At 42.0% G+C, this 27,707-nt stretch overlaps 1 protein-coding gene and 1 long non-coding RNA gene across 6 annotated transcripts in view; one reads left to right on the forward strand and one right to left on the reverse strand.

The window, feature by feature from the left end:
• dcc (DCC netrin 1 receptor) overlaps positions 1 to 27,707 on the reverse strand; it is a 260,988-nt gene that overhangs the window by 143,383 nt on the left and 89,898 nt on the right. For all 5 annotated transcript variants that reach the window (XM_068652676.1, XM_049737164.2, XM_049737161.2 and 2 more), the window contains exons 6-7: positions 3,944 to 4,098; positions 3,268 to 3,388 (exon numbers count right to left, since the gene is read on the reverse strand). In XM_068652676.1, the coding sequence (XP_068508777.1) occupies positions 3,268 to 3,388; positions 3,944 to 4,098 (276 nt within the window). The remainder of the gene's footprint in view (positions 1 to 3,267; positions 3,389 to 3,943; positions 4,099 to 27,707) is intronic.
• LOC125979243 (uncharacterized) overlaps positions 8,197 to 27,707 on the forward strand; it is a 31,060-nt gene continuing 11,549 nt past the window's right edge. Inside the window, exon 1 of the long non-coding RNA XR_007485267.2 lies at positions 8,197 to 8,335. This is a non-coding gene — a long non-coding RNA (uncharacterized lncRNA). The remainder of the gene's footprint in view (positions 8,336 to 27,707) is intronic.

Consider the following 27,707-nt stretch of genomic DNA (forward strand, 5'->3'; position numbering starts at 1 on the left):
CATTCGGTATGTTGTCCTGTCTTGGTGCCGTCATGTCCTGCTGTCTTGTTTCACGTCCCGGTCAGTCAGTCAAGTTATTGTTTGTTAAGTCATGTCAGTTTGCCTTTTGAGTTCCGCCAATAAACCCTGGTCCAAGCTGCACTTGGTCGCCCTGCTCCATGCTCCACCCGACCGTGACACACGCAGTACAATGATGGATATCAGCTTTGGTCTCAGAATATATTTATCTGCATATCAAGTACAACTGTAAATCAGTTTAACATGGAAATAGTGCATTTTTACTTGTGAAACTAGGTGAAAAAAATCTGGTTTTACAGCAATTAGCATACGTACGTAGTTATGAGTCTATTACACAGTTAAATGCAGAAAAAATGAACACATTATGGAGACTTAATTTTTAATTACCATTCAAGAAACGTGTCTCACCGCAGTGCATTGCTCTCAGAGCTCTCTGTGTTTTTTCCGGCAGTCTGCACTTGCTGCAATATGTCTGTGACAGCACTATTGTGCCATTTCTGTCATAATTTGATGAAACACCATACTGTTTAGTTACTCTGCATAGTAGATCAGCACTTATGTGAACATGCACACACTTTTTAGTGAGGCACTGTACTGTCTGTCTCAACAACATTTTTTTATCTGCATTTATGAGCAGAAAAAAAAACATGTACGAAACATGATCTAGTATATAACTATACTGTAGCGTTAACAAAGTACAAGGACCCAAGCACCGGCGTGGACTTCCAGGCGTGTGGCGGCGTGGACTTCCACCCCCGGAGGTGGCACTTCCAGCTACGGAGGTGGAAGAGAGCTCCATAGAATAGGACCGGGCGTGCGTAAAAGCCATGTCCGAGCCCCATCCACCGTACCCGGACAGCCATCCGGCCGAGCACCAGGCCCCGACTTCCATCCATGGAGGTGAAAGACAGCTCCGTAGAGTAGGACCGGGCATGCGTAAAAGCCATGTCCGAGCCCCATCCACCGTCCCCGGACAGCCACCCGGCCGAGCGTCGGACCCCGACTTCCATCCACGGAGGTGAAAGAGAGCTCCGTGGAGTAGGACCGGGCGAGCGTAAAAGCCATAATAGTTTTTCAAACCTTCTGTGTCACTCCAAATCCTTAAATCCTTCAAACTCTTTGTCCTCAGTGTCACTTACAAAGCCGCTAATGATGCAGGTAGTACGTGGGGCCCTTCGTCATCTTCGTCATCCCATGATCGAATCTTTGTCCTTTATGTAAACAACCGCCGCGCCGCGCTGCTGACGTCACTTGAAATTCAAATTACAGTAATCCCTTGCTACATCGCGGTTTGTTTAGCGCGGTTTCACTTTTTTTATTTTTTTTTATTTTGAAAATTTATGAAAAAGTTCACATATAAGTCGCTCTTCAGTATAAGTCGCCCCCCCCCCACCCAAACTATAAAAAAAAAAAAAACGGTACTGGCTGAACGTTTTATTTAATCATTACAGGGGGTTTTTTTTCCCTACATTTTTCAGGGTGTAGGTGAGTCTCTGTATCCCCTGCCTTCCCTGAGCACACGTCTCTGGTGTCTTCGGTGCAGTGAGCTGCATTTAAATTATCATACCTTGTAGCTTAGCTCACTGCATTTTTCAAAAAACCTTGCTGGACTTCTTTTTAGGATATTTTAGTAAGTTTTATTTAGGAATGTGAGTGTGAATAGTTGTCTGTCTGTGCTTCCCTGAATAAGCGGTTTGGAAAATAAATGAATGAAAGGTATCAATAAAGACTATGCAGGAAATAAAATATCTGAGGAGGTTAAGTCATAGCTGTCTGTGTTTGCATGGACATGCAGGTCTGTGTGTCTGTCTCAAGAGTCACTGAAAGGATCAAGTGGCCTGCAGTTGTCAAGGGTAACAAGGTGGTATGCTGACATTCACACAAACACACAGAAACTGATTTCTCATGGGACCGCTGATTGGGCACTGCTGGGATGCTCGTTTCCCGTGGCGATAAGAACCAAGCGATAACAACAACCGTCTGACCCTTCTAATGTTTCCTTGTGTGTATGTGTGTGTGTGTATGTGCGTGTGTGCGTGAGTGTGTGAATGTGTTTGTGTGTGTGGTTGTGTGTGTGTGTGTGTGTGTGCGGGTGTGTGCGTGTGTGTGAACACGCTTGTATGTTGCCATCTGTGCTGTCGGCTCAAGGGAATAGCAACAAACTGAACAGTTAAGAAAGAAAGAAAGAAAGAAAGAAAGAAAGAAAGAAAGAAAGAAAGAGCCTAATGTAAGACTATAAGATATGTGTTTGCATGTATGTGATTTGTATAAGATGAAATCTTCACAATATAAGGTCATTTTAAAAGAATAACTGAACCTGAATAAAATCTACAAAATAAACTAATGTTAACTAAAGCAGAGATTCATTTTTAATTGATAGGGTTTTTTTTCTGCATTTTTCTGTGCAGACCTTATTGTAGAAAAATATGGGACCCTCTCAGATACAGTAGAAAAGCAAAGCCCTGAACTCTATTTTGGGGAGTATGACTGCAGTTTGCTTTTTACCAAGTACAACGATGACACAGTGGTAGATAGATATCTTTTAACAGCAGGTGACCATTGAGTGCATACTTACATAAAAATGAGAGCTCAATGTTTTACCTCTACAGTGCATTAATCTTTTTTTAATTATGTCTGTGTGATAAAGGGTCTCTTTGATAATGAGTCTTTTTGTTAATTGATTGAGGCACAGTGGGGTAGAAACATGCAATAAGGTGTTTTGGACAGTTTGATAAGGAAAGTAACCTGGAAATGGAGATGACTGATGATGAAAATACAGCTATCATAGCAGACAGACATGGGCAATTTACTAAATTTTCCGGTTCGTCCTTCGTCCGCAGCTTCCCGTCATCATCAATCCGTCCTTATTCACAATATATTTGTCTATCCATTTGCCCGCCGCATTTCAAAAGCACTTTTGTCATCACTTCCCTGTGTCAGTGAATTGTAATCCCCCCCACAAGAAGGAGAAATAAAATGCTAGCCGCAATCATTCACACAAGAAGGCAGCAAAATTCATGAGCAGTTCTTGTGGCTATGTCACCTATTGTTGCTTAGGAAATGCAGAAAGGAGTTCAAAAATACACTTCCATCCATTCTTTTTTGTGAACTTTCTGGTACATCGCCCTTCGGCCGCAACACAGGCGTCTGTCTGTCTGACTGTCTGTCTGTCAGAGACAGACGGATGGATCATTCTGTCACTAGAACGGAATGCCCACCTGTGTATCTTAGTATGTTAAAAAATCATACCTGGCTCTCGGAGCAACAGTTGAGCCATGGCCTGTGAGCTGCCGGCGATATTCTCTGCAATGCACTGATAAAATCCTTCATCTGATTTGACCAAACCAAGAATCTGCAGGTTACTGCCATCCTAAAATAAAACAAACAGACAAGAAGTTACGAACCGAAAACGGACAATGACGACATTTGTAATTGAATCAATGGTAACCAGTGAACTACAGTAATCTCTTGTTTATCGCGGATAATTGGTTCCAAAAACCAACCGCGATAAGTGAAATCCGCGAAGTACGGTCACCAATAAGAAGTACTGGGCAGACTAATGAGTTAGCGGAAAGATGCTAATTCGCGATCGTGCTAACACATGAAAACAGACTTCTAAAGGAATGTAAACGGACATTTGGAGCAATACTACATTGTCCGAAAGGTTAGACACGTTTCTTCAATTTAGAAATTTTATTTTGACTTTTAAATGTTTTTTTAATTTGGAAAAAAATCCGCAATGTAGTGAAGCCGCAATAAACGAAACACGAAGTAGTGAGGGATCACTGTAATAACAGTATCACTTACAGTACATCAACTACAGGGCCCTCCCATTAATCCCGTTTTCATATAGTATGTAGTATATGTTTTAAAAATACAATGTAATCGAATGGCACACATTTTTTCTGTGCTCCTTCGGGCTCACCACTATTTGGAAATAGTCACTGGGGATAACCTCCTCGCCATTCTTCATCCAGCGTATGGTCGGTGGTGGGTTTCCTGTCACGGCACACTCCAGCTCAATATCAGTGGATTCATAGGCGTAAGTGTTGGTTGGATAGTTGAGGAATTGAGGTGGAACTGCACAAATAAACAACCAACCAAACATAAGTAACAGAAGAATACTCCTGAATTCCCTGCTTACTCTTTGTAGCATGTAAGAATAAACGTATCATTTTGTATGTAAATTGCTGAATTTGGTTTGCTATTTAGATCGCACTTATGCCTCATATGAACATGTCAGTTCATTCCACGCAATGACTTTGAAACTCACTGACAGTTTTTGAGTGTGTAATTGAAAATATCTGTCAATCTCCCACCGCTTTCAGTTAATAAAATTATTTTCAACATTCAAGATTCAAGAGTTTTTTATTCGCCATGTTTGAGCGTGCCAAACAAGGAATTTGACTTTGGTAAATCACAGCCTCTGTTCAAATCACAGCCTCTGTTTTTGGTTATGAGTTAAATTAACATTAGGACAGGTCATCTGCTTTAGCTATTACAAACAATGTAAATACTAAAGTCTCAAAAAATACAAAATGCAGTAGTGGCATGGCAAATAGTGGCCTGTTTTAATTACATTTCTCAGAGGCATGGTCATCACATTGCTGTTCAACAACAGCCATCAGAATTCTACACCATACACCATGTTCCAATTCTTTCAAGTACAGTTCAATTCTATTTAATGTAAAATCCACTAAAATGTATTTGCATTTAATCTTTAAGAACCTTTTGTTTTTAAATGTTTTCGGTCTTGTAAAGCGTGTTAGGCAGTAAAATGTGACGGCATGATTTCAGGTCAACGTTTAACTGAACATAGACAAATCCTGGAGAATGAGGTGTTTCATGAGACAGAAACTATGTCTTGAGATGAGAAAGAAGCCCTGAAAGAATTTAATAAATAAATGAATAAATGAATGAATAAATAAATAAATAAATAAATAAATAAATAATACACGAGAATGCAGGGAGAATGAAAAAGTAGTCAATCCAAAACAACAGAGCAAATGAGAGGCAGAAAGAATGAAAAGAGCACAGGTAAGATAAGTTAGAGATGTAAAACTAAATTCTTAAAACAAGAGATAATAGTGTAATCAGGTCATGAACATGCAGAAATGATGTAAAGTGGAACTATTAGATGGGTCGTATGTGTTTCCCATCAATACATCATTATCTAGAGGTGTAACTTTATCACTGCAGTAATGCTCTAATTAAGGGATAATGATTTCCTTTAAACACAAGGCTGCTGCAGCTTCACAACAGCAACAATGACACACAGAGGCACAACAACTCTCACTGAAACACATATCCAGGAATTAGCCTAAGACATGAAAACAGCATCCTCCATCTCGCTTCTTTTAGGGGAGGGGGGGGGGCGAAACTTACCCAAGAAAACTCAAATCAATTTAAGTATCAGGTCAAAAGCTAAATTAGATTTCGGAAATAAATCTTTAATCCCAGTATGAACTGTCCATTCCAGTGTGGAATCGACTACTATCCAACCTGTTTTTAAGTGTCGTAGGACTGCACCTAAAAACAGGTTTAATTTTCCTATTTATGAGAGATAACATTGACAGAAATACAATCAACTCTTGATTTACATTGTCAACCAAATCTTGTAATAAATTGCTGTTTTTGTAGTCATTCCTTTTTTTAAGTTATTTTTTTAGGTGAGTCCTGAGCAGAGTGGATTCTCTGGTGAGGGCCTGGGAAGTCCCAAAAGACAGACTAGGATCTTGTTTTTGGAGTGATCTGGGATTGGGTTCTTTTGTGTGTGTGTTTGACATGTGGCTGATTCTCTTTGTACAAATAATTATTTTGTTTTTTAGCTTAAGTAGTATATTGTGACCATTAGTTTTGTTGTGTAATGGGTTAGGAAATAACCACCTGCTCCTCCCTGATTGGCTCTTACTTAACTGACCAATCGATGCAAGGGATAGTGGCCTGATTGGTAATTGGTTTCATAACCTGCACTGATTAACCACAATAGTTTAAAAAGGACTCTGTGCGTTCAGTGGCTGGCTGATTATTATGTGTATTGTGTGTCAGTTTCTACACGTTGTGTGTTTGCACAATTGCTTTTCAAGCTTAGTAGCCATGGTGAAATGAACCATCTTTCTAGCCAATTTGTTTGTTTCTTTGAAAAGCTTCCAAGTTTTCAGTATGTCTCTTCCACTGCAAAAGCTCTAATGGGATAAACATGAGTATGGACCTTGTGCAATCTGCTCTTTCAATGGCCGTACCTATTAAGGCATATGTCCGTAAAATAGAGCATAATATTTAGATAACCGTAGTTGTTCTGGGCACACAATGCAATTATAGTGGATGTTATTTATAAGCGGATTTTCACTATTCCCTGTCACGCCCAGTCCGTATCTCCTGTGAGTAGCGGGCGTCCAAAACATCATGTGATTGATGGTGCACATTTGGCATGAATTCTGTGTTTGTCATTGTAGAAGCTTAATGAAGGAAAAGTAAGACTGACTTCAATGGCTGCCATTAAGGTACACTACTTTTATTTGAAATATTTAAAACTCCTTCAAATGTAGGTTGAATTTGTATTTATTTATACATTCCTAGCTGTAGTCAAAATGATAAAGTACCAGATAGTAATCCTGAGACCACAGAAGCATTTTTAGCTGGGGGAAAAAAGAAAAAAGACCCTGCAGGTTTAACATTGATTACCTGGCCATCAGAGGAGACATGTTTACAAAAGTCTTTTTTAGGGGCCCTTTGTGTTTCAAACGACAACAGGCAAGACACACATTAATATGGTTCTGCTTCCTGAGGGAACCAGCTGAGGGGAGCTATTCACATGCTAATATAGAAATTTAACAACCAGCTGACCTCCAACACAGGCAACAATCCAGAGTCTGGCTTGTCTGGACAATGGAGACACGCACACACTGTCACCTGGATACTGTGCTACTGATCATACAATGAGCAACAAACGATTAAGAAAAAGAAATGTACACATACATAAGCACATGCACACATTATAGCTTAGTATCAATGACGCTGCCTCTATCTGCACCAACTTCCCACTCAGCATTCAAATGGAAATGAGCTCTATCATTTATTTCAATGAGCATCTGCACGTGTGTGTCTGTCTTTGTGTGGAATGATAAAATCCAGGGGGAATTTACTGGAGTACACTCAGGCACCCTTACTTACTTAAACCCTTACTTCTCCCCACATGAACATAAACTCGTTAGCAGCCTCTTTATATCTGCACTTATCCATCAATTGCCAATCTTTAAGTGCATCGGCAAAACATAATTGCACACCTTAGAATTTGTGATGTCTAAGTAACTAATGACCTGAAAAACAATTATCATACAAGAATAGAATAGAGTTGAACTTGTTTTCAAATGCCATGGTGCTAGTTGATTGAAGGCTGTGATATTTCGCAACAAAAACAACCAAGAGCTTGACCTTAGAACAGCACGTACTGTCGCATTACCATTTGTCAATAGTTTTGGGTTAAATCAAACAATAAAACTTGAGAATTGACATCCAATATATGAAAAATATGTCGATATACATCCAATATGAAAAGAAAGCCCAAAACAAAAAGATTAAACAGCACATAGTCATTCATCCCGAGCCACTAATTTCAGTTGCTTTTGTCTTGCTGTAAAATTAGCACTCAGTATTGTTTCCTGAGAAAGTGAAAAGTACAGGTAATTATACGCGTGTGAGTAAGTGTGAGATTTTCATCTTTACTGTGATTAAACTTCATAAAACCATTATTGTGTTTCATTGTATTTTAAGAGTCGGAGTATATAGAGCCCCTAAGGCATATGTGTCAGACAGCTCACATATACTGTAGCTTGGTATACAATTGAAAATCATTTCATAAAGGGGTTAAAATTTATTCAGCAAGTAAAAAGAAGCCATATATACATATATATACTGAGGGAAAGATTTTGTATTATGATCAGAATACTTAATTAATCATGAAGGAATTGGTATCACTTACATCACATATGTCAGAGTTACGGCCCGCGGGCCAGATCCGGCCCGCGAATAGATAATTACCTATAGCCCCCTGGATGATATTTAATTACTATGAGAACCGGCCCGCAGGCCACAGCCGCCCGCTGGTGTTTTGCACGCACCAACACTACATTTCCCACAATGCAACGGTAGCCCGCGATGTCACTGCAGCTCGCACAAGTGGCTTCATTATTCATGAGTAGTCAGAGCAGAGTTCAACTTTCTGATACCCCCCTCCTCAAAAATGGCTAAACGTAAGGTGGACGCTGAGAACAGGGGGTTTCAGGCCAGGTGGGAGGCAGAGTACATGTTTACGTAGGTAAGAGGCAAACCTGTGTGTCTTCTGTGTGGAGAAAATGTGGCTGTAATGAAAGAATTACATTTAAGAAGGCACTATCAAATGTCTAAGAAACACAAAGACAAGAATATGGAATATGAACAAAACCTACAGAAGGTGGAAGAATTAAAACGAGGCCTTAAGTCCAGACAGACTATGTTCACGTATGCTAAATCACAAAGCGAGGCTGCTGTCAAGGCTAGCTTTATTGTGGCAAAAGAGATCGCAAAATCAGCCCGGCCCTTTGCAGAAGGAGAGTTTATCAAAAACGGGTTTTGAGCCTCAGAGCCTAACCCCGAACATTGATGAACTTGTACAAAAGATGAGACACCTCTAAGTATCAGGCTCAGCCTCAGACAAGTGAGCATCACAGAGCAGTAACGTATTTTCCGTTTTTTAATTCGGGTACATTTTTACATTTGTTTCTACAAGACGTGATTTTTCTTTGAAGAAAGTATTGTTTTATCTGTGTGCCATAAATTTTTGCATTTTATTTATTTATATTTATTTTTTGGTTGAATGGACTAAGGGAAAATTGCAGATAAGAGCCATGAGAAAGAATACAACTGGTTTGATTATTTTTTTTATTTTACGATTTGAAAGCAATGATCGGTAGATCATAGAGCAGCACAATAATACATTTTCAGTTTATAATGCATGCACTTTTATTTATGCATTTATCTTGATATTAAGAAACACATTTTGTTTTTAAAACAATTTAATTTTTTGCTCTTTGGCTGTTGAAAATGTTTTCCCTTGAAGTTACTGACAGAGCCATAACAAAATATTGCCATATTCATTTAATCATTAAATAATGTACACTGTGTTAGGTCTTAGTTCAATAGGCTATGTGCAATCATTCCGATATATTTTAATAAACATTGAACCAGTCCAGCCCTCGGCTTGTAGCATATTTGTTTTTTGGCCCTCGGTGTGTTTGACTTTGACATCCCTGACTTACATGATTGCATTTGATTTGATGTGCATTTGTTTTGCGATTATGTAATGTTTTGATTTGGTCTTACTTTCATTGTTTTATTGTGATATTATTTTTACACTTTAAAGGTGAATACTTTGATGTTGATGTACTATGATATATTGATATTGTACTGTTTTGAGATACTTTTATGAAAAGAATATGTTGCTTGTTTTGCTAGAAATGTAATCAATGGGATGATTGGAAACATCGGTTATTGTGAACTAGGGAATGGACTACCTTAGGAAAAGTACCCAAAGTGAACCAAATATCTATGCAAGAATTTTCCGCTTGGCGGTCTGAGCAATGTATTGCGCTCTGACATCTTGGGATATCAATGTTGAACTTTGGAGCATAAAAAAAAACTAAAATCCAAAATCGATCAAAAAAACACAGCCAACCAGAGGATGAAGTGGTTTGAGAGCATTGCTTCAGCACGGGGTTCCTTTCTATGTGGCAGATCCCCAATTGTACCAATGTCCAGTAGAAGCTGTCCCAGGAAGGGAATCTTGGGCCTTCGTATCTTATCATGCGCTAGTTGAAATGTGAGGACGCTAAACATCTACCAAATAGCAGGGCGACAACGTTCGATCAGAATTGACGGTTTCTGCATTGGCTTCCTGTGGGCTCCAGGCCTAAGATCACAGCATTTGAAGTAGTTCTTTGATGGATTGAATCTAAAACTTGAGCTCCAGAACCACCACAGCTGACCATTATTACTCATTACCGGGAGCTCAAGTGGCTTCAGGGGATGAAGGACCCAAGAGGTCTGAGGATGCATTCAGTCATCTCCCGACATTCCTTTAATTAAGGCTGTAGTATTGGCTGGCAGAGAAACAATTTCCACCTTGCATTGTCATGCTATTCAGTGAAAGTTTTCTATTACAGAATTGGATTATTCGTACTAATGAGTAACTCCTGGTGTAGTGGTTCACTTGCATGAACGCTAACGACATGGTTCTGTACTTCCACCGAGAGACAGCAAAGCAAATCATGCAACTGGCAAATGTGGATTATCGGCCTGAATTAGCATGCAATATATTACATTTTTGCACTTCCAACAGATGGAAAAAGAGCATTTTAAGCTCTTAGAAATGTTGGGATAACACCACAAGCCCAAAACAAAACCCTAAAGTGACCAAAGTGTAAGCGTAAGTGAAAGACAAAAAATGGTACGCTTTGATAATTTTAGAGAAGCCAGCATCCGCATAAAAAAAAAGCCATGTTTTAATTTATTTATTTCTAATATGTAATAGGGATGTTTGCAGTTTTATAAAAAAAAATAGATACCGTATTGGCCCAAATATAAGACGGAGTTTTTTGCATTGAAATAAGACTGAAAAAGTGGGGGTTGTCTTACATTCGGGGTCTAGACATTATACTCATTCACAATGCTAGATGGCGCAAGATATCTTTAAAGCAAATGCTGAACTTAACTCCCCTGGCCAAAGCGAACCCCTGCCACGAAGAAGAAAAATCAAAATAGCGGTAGCAGTTTGCATTATTTTATTGCAATGTATTTCCTTATTCAGATTTGTTTCAAGACTACAGTTACAGTTAGACTTCACTTTGATGGTTAATGCAGTTATTGCAATTTTGTTGTTTTATTACAGTAGATTGGTTAATTTACATTTCAAAAACCAGAAGCCATTCATTTACAAATGTGATTGCACTTTAGTTTACATATTTAAATGCTCAGATATTAAGATGTGATAGACAGTTTTTGCATGATTTGAATGAGGCAAAATAATGTGCTTTTTCTCTGGAATATATTGTTATAATCATTTGTTTCAGATGTACTGTAATTATTTTCTGTATAAAAATTTAATTTGGTGTTCAAAAAGTATTTTTTCAAACTTGAGTCTTGAAAAAGAGGGGGTCGTCTTATAATCAGGGTCGTCTTATATTCCGGTCAGTACGGTACTTTCATCTATGTAAAAATTGTCTATACGGCCAGAGAATTGAATATTAAAATGATGTAAAGTCCTTCGTCTTTGGCTCTATCTTATGCTTGGAATTTTATTTGAATTATCATTTTAAACTCACCGTGACGTGACAAGAATAGAGAATGTATTGTCCGATCAATTGCAGCACAGCAACACACACAAGGGCATACACTAGTGTCCTTGGTTTCCTTGGCTGGATTATTGACATTCAGTTAGAAACAAAAACGAAATTAGGGTAACAAGGAAACACTCCATAATGAATAAGACATGCTAGCAATGTAGCAGCCACGGATAGGAACTTATTTATCGTTCACATTCCACATAGGAAGGCTAGAACCAGAATTAAACCCAGCACCTCTGAGATGTGTGGCGTACGTGCTAATCAGCGTTCCTCCAAGGTGCTACTGCATTTTTTAATAATGTAAATAACGATAATAATACTTACATGCATTTGGTACAGGAACTCAGTCTGCTTAATTAGGCTTATTACGTCACATAGCAGCAGGATTAGACTGTGAATGTTTGTTATGGGTAATAAACTCTGAAGCTCATGCTGTTTGACAGCCCAGTGTAGTTTTGTTCCTGCTGAGAGACACAACTGGGGTGGGACACCTGAGGCCAGACTTAACTGTCTCAGCCATAGCTGTCTGTCAGGAGGAAGAGCTAAAGCTTGCAGGGGACAAAGCCATTGCAGACAAACAACTGGAAGAAAAACGGAAAGAAGCTTACAAATGTGACTTCAATAAGAAACACGAAATCAAACCAGGCAGCAAGAGTTCAACAAGTGGTCAGTAGCCGGCAACAATGAGGGAAAAATAAACCTGTGCACGGCCACAAATGAACTGGAACTGATCCCAGCTGACTTTGAGCAAAAGGCGCATTTCACACTGGACTGGTCATCAGTCAATTACAGCGCAAGAAGCCATGAATAACTAACACACTTCAAATAATCTAACCAGTTTTCAATAATTAGGAGCATTTTAGGCAAGACTTTTTTTTGGGCGGGGCATATAAAGTTAAAGTTAAAGTCCCAATGATTGTCACACACACATCTAGGTGTAGCGAAATTTGTGTCTGCATTTAACCCATCCCCGTGTGATTTTGATCCATCCCCTGGGGGAGAGGGGAGCAGTGAGCAGCAGCGGTGCCGCGCTCGGGAATCATTTGGTGATCTAACCCCCCAATCCCTACCCTTACTGCTGAGTGCCAAGCAGGGAGGCAATGGGTCTCATTTTTTATAGTCTTTGGTATGACCCGGCCGGCGTCTGAACCCACAACCTTCCAGTCTCAGGGCGGACACTCTACCACTAGGCCACTGAGCTTGTTGTATGTGCCTTTGAATAAAAACCCGATTACAACGGCTACAATTTGTTAACTTGCCTTTGCACTTTCCATCCATTTTGCTTGGCACGAAACCATTTCCACTATTAAAGCAATTTTAGCCATTCAATCTCTAATCTAACGTCACACAACATGGCAGACTGTAAAGTAGGAAGAAATAAAACTCTGAACCTCGTGCATGCTACCTGGTATTGATTGATTGTGGTTAAGGTTCGATCTTTACATACAGCACTTTGTTGCTGTTGCACAGCTAAATTTGTTAACGTGCTCTATGAATAAAGTTAGCTTGATTTGAGCTCACTAGGCACAGTGAGAACATGCAAAGTCCACACAGGAAGGCAGCAATTGAACACTGCACCTCTGACCTGGGAGTCGGATGTGCTCTACCATGCCGTCTTATAACAGAACAACAATTTATTACTTTATTTACTAATTTAAAATGTGCAACTCAGGCACTAGTCAAAATCTGTAACGGCTGATGTCTACCCTCAGGAAAAAAAAAAAAGCCCCAAATATGAGAGGATTACAAATGCTAGACAAGAAGAGAGCAGGCAGTAAGAGGAACGAAAACCGAAGGATTCATTCCAAATATCCCTAAAATCTGCCACTCTAAGAGAGACAGATGGTAAATATGAACAGATGTCTGTAACTGATGAGCACACATTTGTTCTGTCTCAGACAAGCTGGGCAAAATGTCTTTCCACAAGGTCACGTTCAACGTGCTAAGTCCGTTTTGATCCCTTTTTTTTTTTTTTTTAAACCGCAACAGAGCAGGATAGTAGCGATAACCAAGGTGATATAAATCAGACTGAACCACAATGAAAAGTCATGTAAAATCCCTTTTCCCCTCTGTGACTTGATTGCGTTCAAATCCTGGATTACAAAGTTTAAGACACAAAGGGACTCGTCAGGTTGATTTGATTCATCAACTGGCTGGACTGGGCAGCCACATTAAAAAACTGCAGTTGGGCAGTATGAATTGAGGAGGGGCACTACTCTCAACACACTGAGATGGATTAAACAGCCTGAACACACAAGACCAAAGAGGCATTAATCCGTACACATACAAACTCTTGATGACATTGAGGGGTAGGGTTAAAAAACAGAGTTCTGTCAAACAACAATAGTGAACGGACTGCTTCACATGCAAAACTTAACACTGTTGACAGAGCAAAAGCGAGACAGTGAGGGGACTGTTCATGCCGATGTGGATTTTACTGTGGAAACTAAAACAAGGTACCAATTTTAGGTACCAAGGAAAAAAAAGAATGCAATCCTTGTTTTGAATGTGAGTCTGAATGTAACATCTGTGATGCAATTAAAGTAATTGCTACAATGTGCTGATATCGGCAAATTAGGGCTCATTTCATACATTCTTTAAATGTCTTATTTTCCAGCATTTAGCTACGCTTTGTGCACCCAAATAGTGAGTTTCCTTGCTCTGTGGGTAGGAACCAGGAACACTATTAACTCTAGCAAAATATGTGAGTCAGAATTAAAATTTGAAAATGAAAATAACGTGATGTTTGACAATATGGCACAACATATATGAACTAAAATATATGACAGAATTTTTGAGTTTAATCCACTTGATGGTTCGCCTGATGCATTTTTTGGCGGACAGAAATCCTCCTCTCTGATTACTGTAGAGGTTTCCTTCCCTGCAGGAGTTCTGTGACACTGCCCCCTTTTTCTTTCATGTCTTCTCATCTGCACTAATGTTTCTGGGTAGTGGCGGCACGCCGGCCAGCCTCACAGCAGGAGGGGTTGCCATCTATCTGAATGTTTTCTAAATACAAAGTAAGTCACAGTGGCTGTAATATTGCAGAAGAAGAATCTTATAGTCGTTTTCACATTTGTATCACTGTAAATTAGTTAGCCAGAGGCATAACATTGGAGTTGTAAAATGAAAGTGTACATTTGCTCAGCAGTTGTGGTCTTACCCATTTAAAATACTTGTGTGGTGAAATCAGCATGCCATTGTAATATATCCATCCATCCATCCATTTTCTGAACCGCTTAGTCCCCACGGGGGTCGCGGGCGTGCTGGAGCCTATCCCAGCCGTCATCGGGCAGTAGGCGGGGGACACCCTGAACCGGTTGCCAGCCAATCGCAGGGCACACAGAGACAAACAACCATTCGCACTCGCACTCACACTCACACCTAGGGACAATTTGGAGTGATCAATCGGCCTACCAAGCATGTTTTTGGGATGTGGGAGGAAACCGGAGTGCCCGGAGAAAACCCACGCGGGCTCGGGGAGAACATGCAAACTCCACACAGGGAGGGCCGGAGGTGGAATCGAACCCGCACCCTCCTAACTGTGAGGCGGACGTGCTACCCAGTGCGCCACCGAGCCGCCTATTGTAATATATATTTTTTTAATTTTATTTAATACATTACTGTAAGAGGTGGAGTCACATAGACAGATAGACTCCCAGTGGTGCTCTAGCGCTTATGCTTTTGCGTTGAGAAAATTCTGATGAGGAAATCCCCATTTGCATGAAGCCCATTTTTCCTTTATTCATCAATATTAAAAGAAAATCCCCAAATAACCCTTCTGTCATCGATGACTTTAAAGTCTTTTGAAAAGCATATGTGATCTGCAATATATTGAAAATTCTTGATTTATATGGGATAAAACCATTGAGACACAACATCCCATTCACGAGGTGGCTGCCTTGTCCCTCCCCCAACCTCATCTTGGCTCTCAGATGATAAATTACACAGATAGCGGGTGAAATGTTTCCAGCTGGACATGGCAGAGCTAAATCTTACCCAGATTTTCAAAAACAAGCAATTGTATGCTGAGTAAAACTGTTGCATACATTTACTAAATGTAGCCCATTTATGATAAAAGATCAGTTGTGGAGTTGGTGGGTCATTATTGTCAAGGCCGGGAAGGTGATATTGAACTCTGAAGTCCAGAAAGAAATTGTTTTAACATTAGAAAGAAAATTAACAAAGATATTGTTACATCATTACTGTTACATCACCCCCTGCTTTTAGCTATACATATGTAGATATATGTATATGTAGATAAATGCAATATTTACATATGATTTGATACACAACATACGTATTGATTCACAAGCAAATGTTTTCAGTGAAATGAATCTTTATTTACAAAGTGCTTCCACAAACGCATGTTCTTTTAAATTTGAAAAATACTTTGTAGTGTTATCAGAATATACTGCTATCTTAAATATCTGCCCATTATTTTTCCTAACTTTTAAAAGTATGCTGTCACGAATGTGTCGCTCACATCCATAATAATCAAAAGTAATATGTTATCGTCACATCTGTGGTTAACTACTGTGTATTGTGGCCTGAAATGAAACTGAGTGTGGCAGCAACTTTTATGATTTTTCAGAGCAGCATATCAAGATGACATTTTATTTCATGGAATGAGACATTTACCCAACACTGAAACATATTATTAGCAATGATATTTTACATGAATGGATGAGAGCTAATTATATTACATTCCTTACACCATTTTATTGGTTTCATGCAACATGTAGGATTATATGATAGTTATAAATTTAAGAGAAACGGGCGGTGACATGAGTAATAGTACCTGTGCTAGTTCTGTTTGCCTTTTGCTGGGTTCATTAGATTTCTAATAGGAACTATCTAATGAGCCGGGTCGCTCTCATTATTATAGGACATAACGTACATCCATTATCCTTATCATCTAATCATGGTCACTGCCTTGTGGAGTGAGTATACAAATATTATCACTAAGCTACGGCGAACCATCAGTCTTTAATGGCCGCCACTTGAGAGAAAAACAATTCCATATGATACATGCCACAGGACAGCTTTCTTGGATGACATTGAAAAAAAAACTTATGCCATGAAAAAATAATAAGTCTTCAATAATTTCACAATTGTAAAACTGAAATGTTTCTCATCTCATAACATTTGAACTGAATATATAGTGCATTTTAATATCAATAGAATAAATAGGGCTCTATATCCATAGTGTAGACCAGACCTAAGACCAACTCAGAACAAGTCTAATATGTGGCGTAAATGGTATAACATGATTTTGGTTGATTTGAAATTTGGTGAATTTTTCCGCAAAGGGAGATCTTGCAGCTCAACTAGAAAAATGCACTTTGCCTACACCAATGTCATGCACAGACCCCAGCGAGCCTATTTCTGCTTATGTATTATCAGCACTGTGTGCACTACAACCACCCTGATTTTACTGGAAATTGGGGGGACTCGCAAAAATTGGTTTGGACACGGGCTCCATTCAATCCCACAATGGCACTCAACCACACAATCGCCCCCTTATGCCCAATTCTACCTGTGTAATGTCTAGGAAAATACAAAAATACAAAAAGAAAGAAAATTCGACTCATGCACACAGACTGTGCTTTGTGCGAGACGACCGGGGCAAAATATGCCCTACATATGATAAATATAGACAGTCCAAACAATGCAAACATTCCAAGTTTTTGTCATGAAGTACCATATTTTTCGGAGTATAAATCGCGTTTTTTTTTTTTTTTTTTTTCATAGTTTGGGCGGGGAGGCGACTTATACTCAGGAGCGATTTATACGTGAACTTATTCACAATTTTTCAAAATACAAAAATCCGCAATATAGTGAAACCGCGATAAACGAACCACGATGTAGCGAGGGATTATTCACTAATTTGAACTGCAACTGACGATGTCAGCGGCGGGGCGCATATGTGGCGTTGTTTACATAAAGGACGAAGAATTTGATCGATGGATTTAATGATTTGGAGTGACACAGATGGTTTGATAGAATTGTTATCTTATAGCTATTTGATATATAGTTTATATATCGTTATATGGGCCTGTGGAATAATTTGAACTGCAACTGACGACGAGTCCAACGTCAGCAGCGCGGCGCACACGCGACGTTGTTTACATAAAGGATGAATTTGATCGATGGATTTAATGATTTGGAGTGACACAGATGGTTTGATAAAGGTGTTATTTATGTTATAGTTATTTGGAAAAACTGTTAATGTTACGTCAGGCTCGTTCTCAGCTCCTCGTTTGTGTTTTTGTCACGTTAGCATACCGTATGGTTTAGCCTGTTGTTGCTGGTTCATGTCTGTTCTTAGTGTTGGATTTTGTCAAATAAATTTCCCCCAAAATGCAACTAAAACTCCGGTGCCACTTATATATGTTTTGTTCCTCTTTATTGTGCATTTTATGGCTGATGCGACTTGTACTCCGAGCGACTTTTAGTAGTGGGTTACATAGCTGTCTTTTGTTCAGGTGGTGTGAGCTGAATTTACATCCACAATTTACGTCCATTCAGAGTGTAGTTATCCATGCCATGGCATGATGCTTAAAAGGAGCAGTACAGAAAATTGACTTTGGTGACTTATGTTATTTCATGGGAAATCACTAAGGGCTCCATTTTTGCAGTACCACTTGCAGGAATGGTGCAATATTCCGATTTTCGTGCAAGCACAAGGCTCGCTGTGCCTGTTTGCCAATTTGGCAAAAAGCCAGCCTTGCACCATACTGGGTGTACAGGCACAATAAGTTTTTGTACTTTGACATGCACCTGGGGCACCTGACAATTTGGTGGCAGAAAGTCAGTCTATCTCGGGACCACTTCTGAGCACGGCACAGTACATCGGCCGCGATTTTGATTCATTTGATCGGGGATGAGCGATAGATGTATATCGTGCGCTAACATTATCGCTTACATTGACTGTTGCCACTCTGGCCAAGTGCGGTGACAATGCTCAGGTCATACACAGATTGCTACATCCTTTTCCACAGAGAGATTTCTCCATGTGAGATGTGAGTGCACATCATTTAAAGCGAGTGAGAATGAGCTGAATGAATCTTCCTACAATGGAGGAAATCGGCCTTTCGCCCTATCGTAGGCGACGCTTGCATGCATCTGCGAAAACTTACCAACACAAGGTCTAACATCCCCCAGTGATACACATGTATGCTGGGTTTAGCGTGGTCAAAACTAGCAGGCTGTTCAGTGAACTTACAGTATGTTATAATGTGAGATAAGAGAAACCAGAGAACCACAGAGCACTGCTGGTAAAGTTGCAGCTTGCACTGTGCATGCATTTTACAATTTACAGTTATTAAGTCCAACTGACAATGCATGAGATTAATCGCCTGCAACTGAAGGTCAAAGCTAACGAGTAACTTGCGGAAAACGGAACGTCTGGGAGAGTCAAAGAAATTGAGTGCTCATGCAGTATATTTGAGTTGTTGCACATTAACCCTGTTGATGTTAGAAACACACTGAAATCAAGAAGGGATTTTCGTTTTCTACAGACTAGGATATTGAACAAAGTTATTCATTGAGTGCCCCTTTTCCCCCAAAAAACGTCAAAGAAAGAGACCAAGCTAATATAGAAATAATTTTATAGTATCCATTTATCTGTCTATTAACCAACTTTTTAAGCGAAAGGGACCAGCTCGGAGATGGACGACCCCAGTCTTGACGCAGCTTCCACTGTACAAAATCACTGTTGGCACTGACCAAATTTTTGACAAGCCAACGAGTTCTAAATTGTCGCCTGTATCACCCTATACACAAAATAGCTCTTGACCAAACTTGAAATCAGTCCAGAGTCGTAAATCAGTCACTTAGAATTGAGCATGAAATTATTCACATAATGTATGCTCAGCTTTAGTTACTTACGTCTGGACATCTTTTTAGATATGTTGGATTTTCATGCTGTGAGAAGTTTCTATTCCAAGTCATTTTGAATTCTGAATCCTTGCCTGGAAATGAACGTTAAAGTTTCAAAAGAATGACCTTCAGATTAACCTTTTCGACCATGTTGTTCACGTTTTAAATGTCTATAAAACAGTATGTTTTAAAGACGTGGCAGGATGCAATGTTTTGGATCCTTAAAATTCTTAAGCTTTTATTGCATGACACTAATGTTGACACGACTGACTCAGAAAATTACTCTCAAAAGATTGATGCTGTTGTTTCTTATTGAAAATCACATGATTGTGTTTGCAAGGAGCGATTGATGACAGGCGCGTGTAAACAGAATATGAATGTGATGGAACACAGACGCACTCGAAGAGGATGCTGAGACAAAGACATGAAAGGACAGAAGAGTGGAGAGGCCCAGCTGGGGGGAAACTGCAAACACCCGAAGGTTAATTTGAAGATTTTCTCCAGAGTAGAACAAACAGCAGCTGCTTCTATTTGATTTCATCTCTGTTCGTGGAAACAAATGAGATAATTTTGATTGCAATTGCATCCAATTTAAAGTTAAATCTCATGCAGGCAAAGTTTGGTGATATTGTCAAATACATGCATCAGTTTGCTGAGGAAGTTCAACTTTTTGATTTTCGTGCTCGCACGCTATTTGATTGAAGTTGTAATGTAAATTCACGTTTTTGTTTTTTTGTAAGTTTCTTATCATAGTCTTCTTCCATAATATACATTTTATATAAACATTACAGAGACACATTTTCTAAAATGGCAGCCCTGTGCATTTCACAGTAGCAGGTGGCTGTTTGAGAGGAGGCATGCGTTTGTACTAACACTTGCAATAATGATGAAGATTTTACTTTTTAATTCTTACAATGAGAAATGCATTTGAATTTTTCTCTGCTTGTTGACACACCTGCCCGAACAGCGTTGGCCAAGGCGGACAAAAGCCCAGGCAAAGCTATGACCTTTCCAGTATATACTTTCAGCAGAGATTTAGGAACAGGCTGATTTGTATTTTGCTGGTTACATTAATTCAATATATCTTTGCAATCCCGTTCCAAAGTCTTCATTTGACTGCACAAACAAATGTAGGGAAATAATAAATATATTTTTTAATTGTGTTGTTTAGTTAACTGGACACGTGATCTGATCATTCTGCAATGCTGCAACGCTTTCTGCAATGCTGATCCAAATTTAGCTATGCACCAAAAGGGGAAATCTTAATGTAATTATTGTGTAGCTTGCTTAACTGTTGTCTATTGTCATTTTGGGTGGAAACAGCAATTAATAATTATTAGTTGTTTATTTTGCCTGAAGAGGAACTTACTGACTGGTGACCAATCCACGGTGCTGCCTGCCTTTAATCCACAGTCACCTGGAATACTTTCCATCTTCCTCATGACCCCAAATAGCACATCCAGAAAATAGATGAATAGATGGTTGGATGAAAATGAGACATCTATTTGCTGAAAGGCAAATTATTTGAGGCTGACTCACCACATGACTAATCATAAAATAATTACGTAATAAGCTGTCGTCATAAGAGCATTGAATGGAGGCTACTCAATGGCAACATTGAATGGAGGCTGGTGTACATGTTACGTCCGCGTCAAAGGACGCTCGCTCGGCCGGCAACTTTCCTCAGCCATTTTATCACTGTCATGACTGTCACCTGCTCCCTCTTGTTACCTCATGTATTTAAACCTTGCCCGTGTGTTTCTGCCAGTTGCTGTCGACTGTTGCTTCCCGTTTGTGTCCGTGCCTGTTGTAACTGCTCGTCTATTTCCCCCGGGTCTCATGTGGAGGCTCTCGGTCAGACTATTCTTGGTCTGAGTGGAATTCTGTTTCCCGCTCGCTGTCCGTGAGCCTCTTTCCGCCTGTTCATCTTCCCCCCTTCCCTTCAATAAACCCTGGTCCTAGCTGCATTTGGTCACCCTGCCCCACTCATTCCATGACAGTACACATACAGTACATCTTCCTTTTCCTCTCAGAATTAAAATGGATAGTTAAGAAAAATGTGATAAAATATCTGTAGGCATATATTTAAATCTCCATGCCCATAATGAACACAACACAGTCGTAGCACGCAGCAGAGTAAGTGAGTGCATGCTAATAGCATTGGTGGAACACTGTGGAACTCCCTCCTCGACCACCTAAGAGCACCCCAATCCACTGACTCTTTCAAAACCGGACTTAAAACTCACCTCTTTACTCTAGCATTTCAGTAATCCTGTTTTCCGCATCCTGGTCGTCGTCCAGTTGTGTTATACTTGTCTTTGCTTTGTTTTCTTGTTTTTACTTGCCATGTAGCACTTTGAGATTCCTCCAAATGTAAAGTGCGTTACAAATATAATTTATTATTATTATTATTATTATTATTATTATTATTATTATTATTATTATTATTATTATTATTGGTGGGACACTGAGACATGTTTAAGCATGTAAAGACAATCAACAATTTACACTCTCAACTCGTAGGAACTTAAAGGTGTCGAATGGTACACACGACCTGAAAGCATTGTAGCCCTTGAATCACTGTTATGAACAACAATAATTGCATGAATGCAAATTTGCCTCAGGCTCATGTGCCTGAGGCAAACAGACCCAAGAAATCCTGACAAGGTGTTGAAAATATTAATTCATTTTTTCCCATTTGTCAAAAATCTGTTGTCTATAAAAATTCTACAATTTACTCCATATCATCAGTTAATTGGTTACCGTTTTTTTCTGCACTATAAGGTGCACTTAAAAACCTTTAATTTACTCAAAAAACCACAGTGCGTCTTATAATCCAGGGTGCCTTATTTAATGATCAATTGGTGAATTTGTTGATCCATACTGGTTGTACACAGCGCTCTACCAAAATGTTTCAGTACAACTAGTAATTTACAAGGTCGCATTGCTTTCAGCATTTCGGCAACCGTGGTCAGGGGCGTCACCAAAGTAATAGCGATAAACACTCATACTGTGCTTACTCCTCCTCGTCCAACAACACCACTTGTGTGAATAAAGATGCCAAAATGACACGCATGCCACTATCTGCCAATGGATTGTGGACACCTGGGCTGATATATCAATCTCAACTGTGGTCCGAGCTTTTGCGAAGGCAGGAATAATAACTGCCAGGGAATAGCAGCGACACTAACACAGATAATGACGAGAGGGAGCCGGGCATAATGAATGCCACACTCGCCCAACTGTTCAATTCGGATATGGAAGAGGAAGAATTCGACGAATTTGTGGACGGGGATATATAAATATGTACATTGACATTTGAACAATGTCATGTTATTGTGCAATGTTTGTATTGTATGTCGTTCAACTGTTCAAAAAAACTTTTCAATTCGGACACGGAAGAGGAAGAATTCAACGGATTCGTGGACAGGGATACAGTATCTCACAAAAGTGAGTACACCCCTCTTATTTCTGCAATGTTTTAATTATATCTTGTCATGGGACAACACTGAAGAAATGACACTTTGATCCAATGATAATTAGTCACTGTAGAGCTTGGATAGCAAAGTAAATTTATTGTTACTTCAAAGTAACTCAAAATACAACAATGAATGTGTAAACTGCTGGCAACAAAAGTGAGTACACCCCAACTGAAAATGTCAAAATTGGACCCAAATGTCAATATTTTGTGTGGCCACCATTATTTTCCAGCGCCGCCATAACCCTTTTAGGCATGGAGTTCACCAGAGCTTCACAGGTTGCTGATGGAATCCTCTTCTAATCTTCCATGATGACATCACGGAGCTGGTGGATGTTGGATACCTTGTGCTCGTCCACCTTCCCTTTGAGGATGCCCCACAGATGTTCAATAGGGTTTAGGTCTGGGGACGTGCTTGGCCAGTCCATCACCTTCACCCTCAGCTTCTTTAGGAAGGCAGTGGTCGTCTTGGAGGTGTGTTTGGGGTCGTTATCGTGTTGGAATACTGCTCCGCAGCCCAGTTTACGGTGGGAGGGGATCATGCTCTGCTTCAGTATTCCACAGTACATGTCGGCATTCATTGTTCCCTCAATGAACTGTAGCGCCCCAGTGCCAGCAGCAGTCATACAGCCCCAGACCATGATGCTCCCACCACCATGCTTGACTGTAGGCAAGGCAGACTTGTCTTTGTACTCTTCACCTGGTTGCCGCCACACACGCTGGACAGCATCTGAACCAAATATGTTTATCTTGGTCTCATCAGACCACAGAACATGGTTCCAGTAACCCATATCCTTAGTCTGCTTGTCTTCAGCAAACCTTTTGCGAGCTTCCCTGTCCATCTTTTTTAGAAGACGCTTTTTCCTGGGACGACAGCCATGTAGACCAATTGAATGCAGTGTGCAGCGTATGGTCTGAGCACTGACAAACTGACCCCCCCACCCTTTTAACCTCTACAGCACAGATGTCAAACTCAAGGCCCGGGGGCCAGATACGGCCCGCCACATCATTTTATGTGGCCCGCGAAGACAAATTGTGCATCAAATTCGTGTCTCATTACTAGAATTGCAAATTGTCTTCACTTTTAATAATATATTTTTTTTAAATATTTGACCAGTTTTTACACGTCAGATTTGAAAACGAGTTATCTGTCAGTTTGTTGAGTAGCTTTTACTGTATATAGTATGAAGTGCTCATACATTTATTTGGGTTGACAGTCATAATGGCTCTCCGAAAGAAGCTATGACTGCAATGCAGCCCGCGAAAGAAATGAGTTTGACACCCCTGTTCTACAGCAATGCTGGCAGCACTCATACGCCTGTTTTCCAAAGCCAACCTCTGAATATGACGCTGAGCGAGCGCAATCTACTTCTTTGTTCGACCATGGCGAGGCCTGTTTTGAATGGAACTTGTCCTCTTAAACCGCTGTATGGTCTTAGCCACCGTGCTACAGCTCAGTTCTTCTTATAGCCTAGGCCATCTTTATGTAGAGGAATAATTATTTTTTTAGATCTTCAGAGAGTTCTTTGCCATGAAGTGACATGTTGAACTTCCTGAGACCAGTATGAGAGTGAAAATAGCTAATTTAATACACCTAATCCCCAATCACACCTAACACCTCGTTACACTAACTAGTCGCATTACACAGGGAGGAAAAATGCCTAATTGGTCACAATTTTGGCTTAATTTTGAGGTTTTCAGTTGTGGTTTACTCACTTTTGTTGCCAGCATTTTACACATTCATTGTTGTATTTTGAGTTACTTTGAAGTAACAATAAATTTACTTTGCTATCCAAGCTCTACACTGACTACTTAACATTGGATCAAAGTGTCATTTCTACAGCGTTGTCCCATGACAAGATATAATTACAACATTGCAGAAATGAGAGGGATGTACTCACGTTGTTGAACAACGTTGTGTTATGGTGCAATGTTTGTATTGTATATCGTATTTGTCACGGCCGGGTGTGGAGCATGGAGCAGGACGACCAAGTGCAGCTTGGACCAGGGTTTATTGGCGGAACTCAAAATACAGACTCGGTAAACTGACATGACTTAACAAAACAACATGACTTCCCAACCAAAACATACTTGAAACCGACAGGAACCAAAAGGACATGAAGCCGACACGACAGCAACCAAAACCAGCAGCAACCAATACCAAAACCAAAACCACAGCAACCAATGATCCGACCGGGAGAGAGGGGCAGACAGGACTTTTATACACGACAGGTAACGAGAGGCAGGTGGGAACAATCACACTGATCATGGGCACACAGGAGGGGAGGGGCGAGCACACAGACAGAAACCAAGACAGACACATAGTGGAGCAGTTGGGGGCGAGACGTGACAGAACCCCCCCCACAAGGGACGTCTCCCGACGTCCCAAAAAAAAAAACTAGGGGAACCGAACCGCGCCGCACTCGGGCGGCGACTTGGGGAACCGAACCGCGCCGCACTTGGGCGGCGACTTGGGGAACCGAACCGCGCCGCACTCGGGCGGCGACTTGGGGAACCGAACCGCGCCGCACTCGGGCGGCGACTTGGGGAACCGAACCGCACCGCACTCGGGCAGCGACTTGGGGAACCGAACCGCACCGCACTCGGGCGGCGACTTGGGGAACCGAACCGCACCGCACTCGGGCGGCGACTTGGGGAACCGAACCGCACCGCACTCGGGCGGCGACTTGGGGGAACCGAACCGCACTCTGGCGGCGACTTCGGGGAACAGATCCGCACTCTGGCGGCGACTGCGGGGACAGATCCGCACTCTGGCGGCGACTGCGGGGACAGATCCGCACTCTGGCGGCGACTGCGGGGACAGATCCGCACTCTGGCGGCGACTGCGGGGACAGATCCGCACTCTGGCGGCGACTGCGGGGACAGAACCGCACTCCGGCGGCGACCTAGGGGACAGAGCCGCACTCTGGCGGTGACTTGGGGAACCGAACCGCACTCGGGCGGCGACTGCGGGGACAGAACCGCACTCTGGCGGCGACTGCGGGGACAGATCCGCACTCTGGCGGCGACTTCGGGGACAGAACCGCACTCGGGCGGCGACTGCGGGGACAGATCCGCACTCTGGCGGCGACTTCGGGGACAGATCCGCACTCGGGCGGCGACTGCGGGGACAGATCCGCACTCTGGCGGTGACCTAGGGGACAGATCCGCACTCTGGCGGCGACTGCGGGGACAGATCCGCACTCTGGCGGCGACTGCGGGGACAGATCCGCACTCTGGCGGCGACTGCGGGGACAGATCCGCACTCTGGCGGCGACTGCGGGGACAGATCCGCACTCTGGCGGCGACTGCGGGGACAGATCCGCACTCTGGCGGCGACTGCGGGGACAGATCCGCACTCTGGCGGCGACTGCGGGGACAGATCCGCACTCTGGCGGCGACTTCGGGGACAGATCCGCACTCGGGCGGCGACTGCGGGGACAGATCCGCACTCTGGCGGTGACTTGGGGGACAGAACCGCACTCGGGCGGCGACTTAAGGGACAGAACCGCACTCGGGCGGCGACTTCGGGGAACAGAACTGTGCTCGGGCGGCGACTTCGGGGAACAGAACCGCGCTCGGGCAGCGACTTGGGGAACACAACCGCACACGGGTGGCGACTTGGGGAAACAGAACCGCACTCCGCGGAAACTCGGGGAAACACAACCGCACTGGGGCGGCGACTTGGGAAGTCTGTACCGCGATCGGCGGCGACTCACAAAGTCCGTACAGTGATCGGCGACATTCGGAAGGCGGGGCTCTGCGCGGCGGCAAGAGCCATCACGCGCCGCAGCAGTGGGAGTGGAGCCAGGGACGATCGCGGGTCCGACGCAGCTGGCTTGGATGTCTGGCGACGTTCGCGGGTCCTGCGACGCTGGGGTGGAGCCCGATGGCGGCCGTGAGTCTGATGACGCCGGGGGGGGGGAATTCCGATGGCGGCCGTGAGTCCGGCGTCGCGGCAGCGAAGTCCGACGACGGTCGCAGAGGCGATGGTGCCGGGAGGAACTCCGATGGCGGCCGCGGGTCCGGCGTCGCGGCAGTGAAGTCCGATGACGGTCGCAGAGGCGATGGTGCCGGGAGGAACTCCGATGGCGGCCGTGAGTCCGGCGTCGCTAGAGCAAGATCCGATGGCAGCTGCAAGCCCATGGCGCTGGAACAAGCTCGGACGACGATGGGGCGTCGCAGCGGGAGCTGGTGGTGGAGGGGGGTCCAAGCGCTGGTCGTTGTGATGGTCGGATCATTCTGTCAGGGTCGGTTGTAGCGCATGGAGCAGGACGACCAAGTGCAGCTTGGACCAGGGTTTATTGGCGGAACTCAAAATACAGACTCGGTAAACTGACATGACTTAACAAAACAGCATGACTTCCCAACCAAAACATACTTGAAACCGACAGGAACCAAAAGGACATGAAGACGACACGACAGCAACCAAAACCAGCAGCAACCAATACCAATGACCAAAACCAAAACCAAAACCAATGATCCGACCAGGAGAGAGGGGCAGACAGGACTTTTATACACGACAGGTAACGAGAGGCAGGTGGGAACAATCACACTGATCATGGGCACACAGGAGGGGAGGGGCGAGCACACAGACAGAAACCAAGACAGACACATAGTGGAGCAGTTGGGGGCGAGACGTGACAGTATTGTATATAAAGTTTGCCGTAAATAAAGTTTGAGGAATTTGTGGACAGGGATATGTAAATATGCACATTATAGTTTGAACAACATTGTATTATTGTGCAATTTTTGTATTGTATGTCGTAGTGTATATGAAGTTTGCTGTATATAAAGTTTGACCCTCATTGACTGTTTTGACATTCCCTTTAGCACAGCTCCATCTAGTGGATGCACAACGCAACCCCAGTTAGATGCAGTAGCCTCTATTCTATGCACCTTTTAATCCGGTGTGCCCTATATATGAAAATATTTCTAAAATAAAACAT

Source organism: Syngnathus scovelli, chromosome 13 (genome assembly GCF_024217435.2).
Source record: "Syngnathus scovelli strain Florida chromosome 13, RoL_Ssco_1.2, whole genome shotgun sequence".
NCBI classification, from domain to species: Eukaryota; Metazoa; Chordata; class Actinopteri; order Syngnathiformes; family Syngnathidae; genus Syngnathus; species Syngnathus scovelli.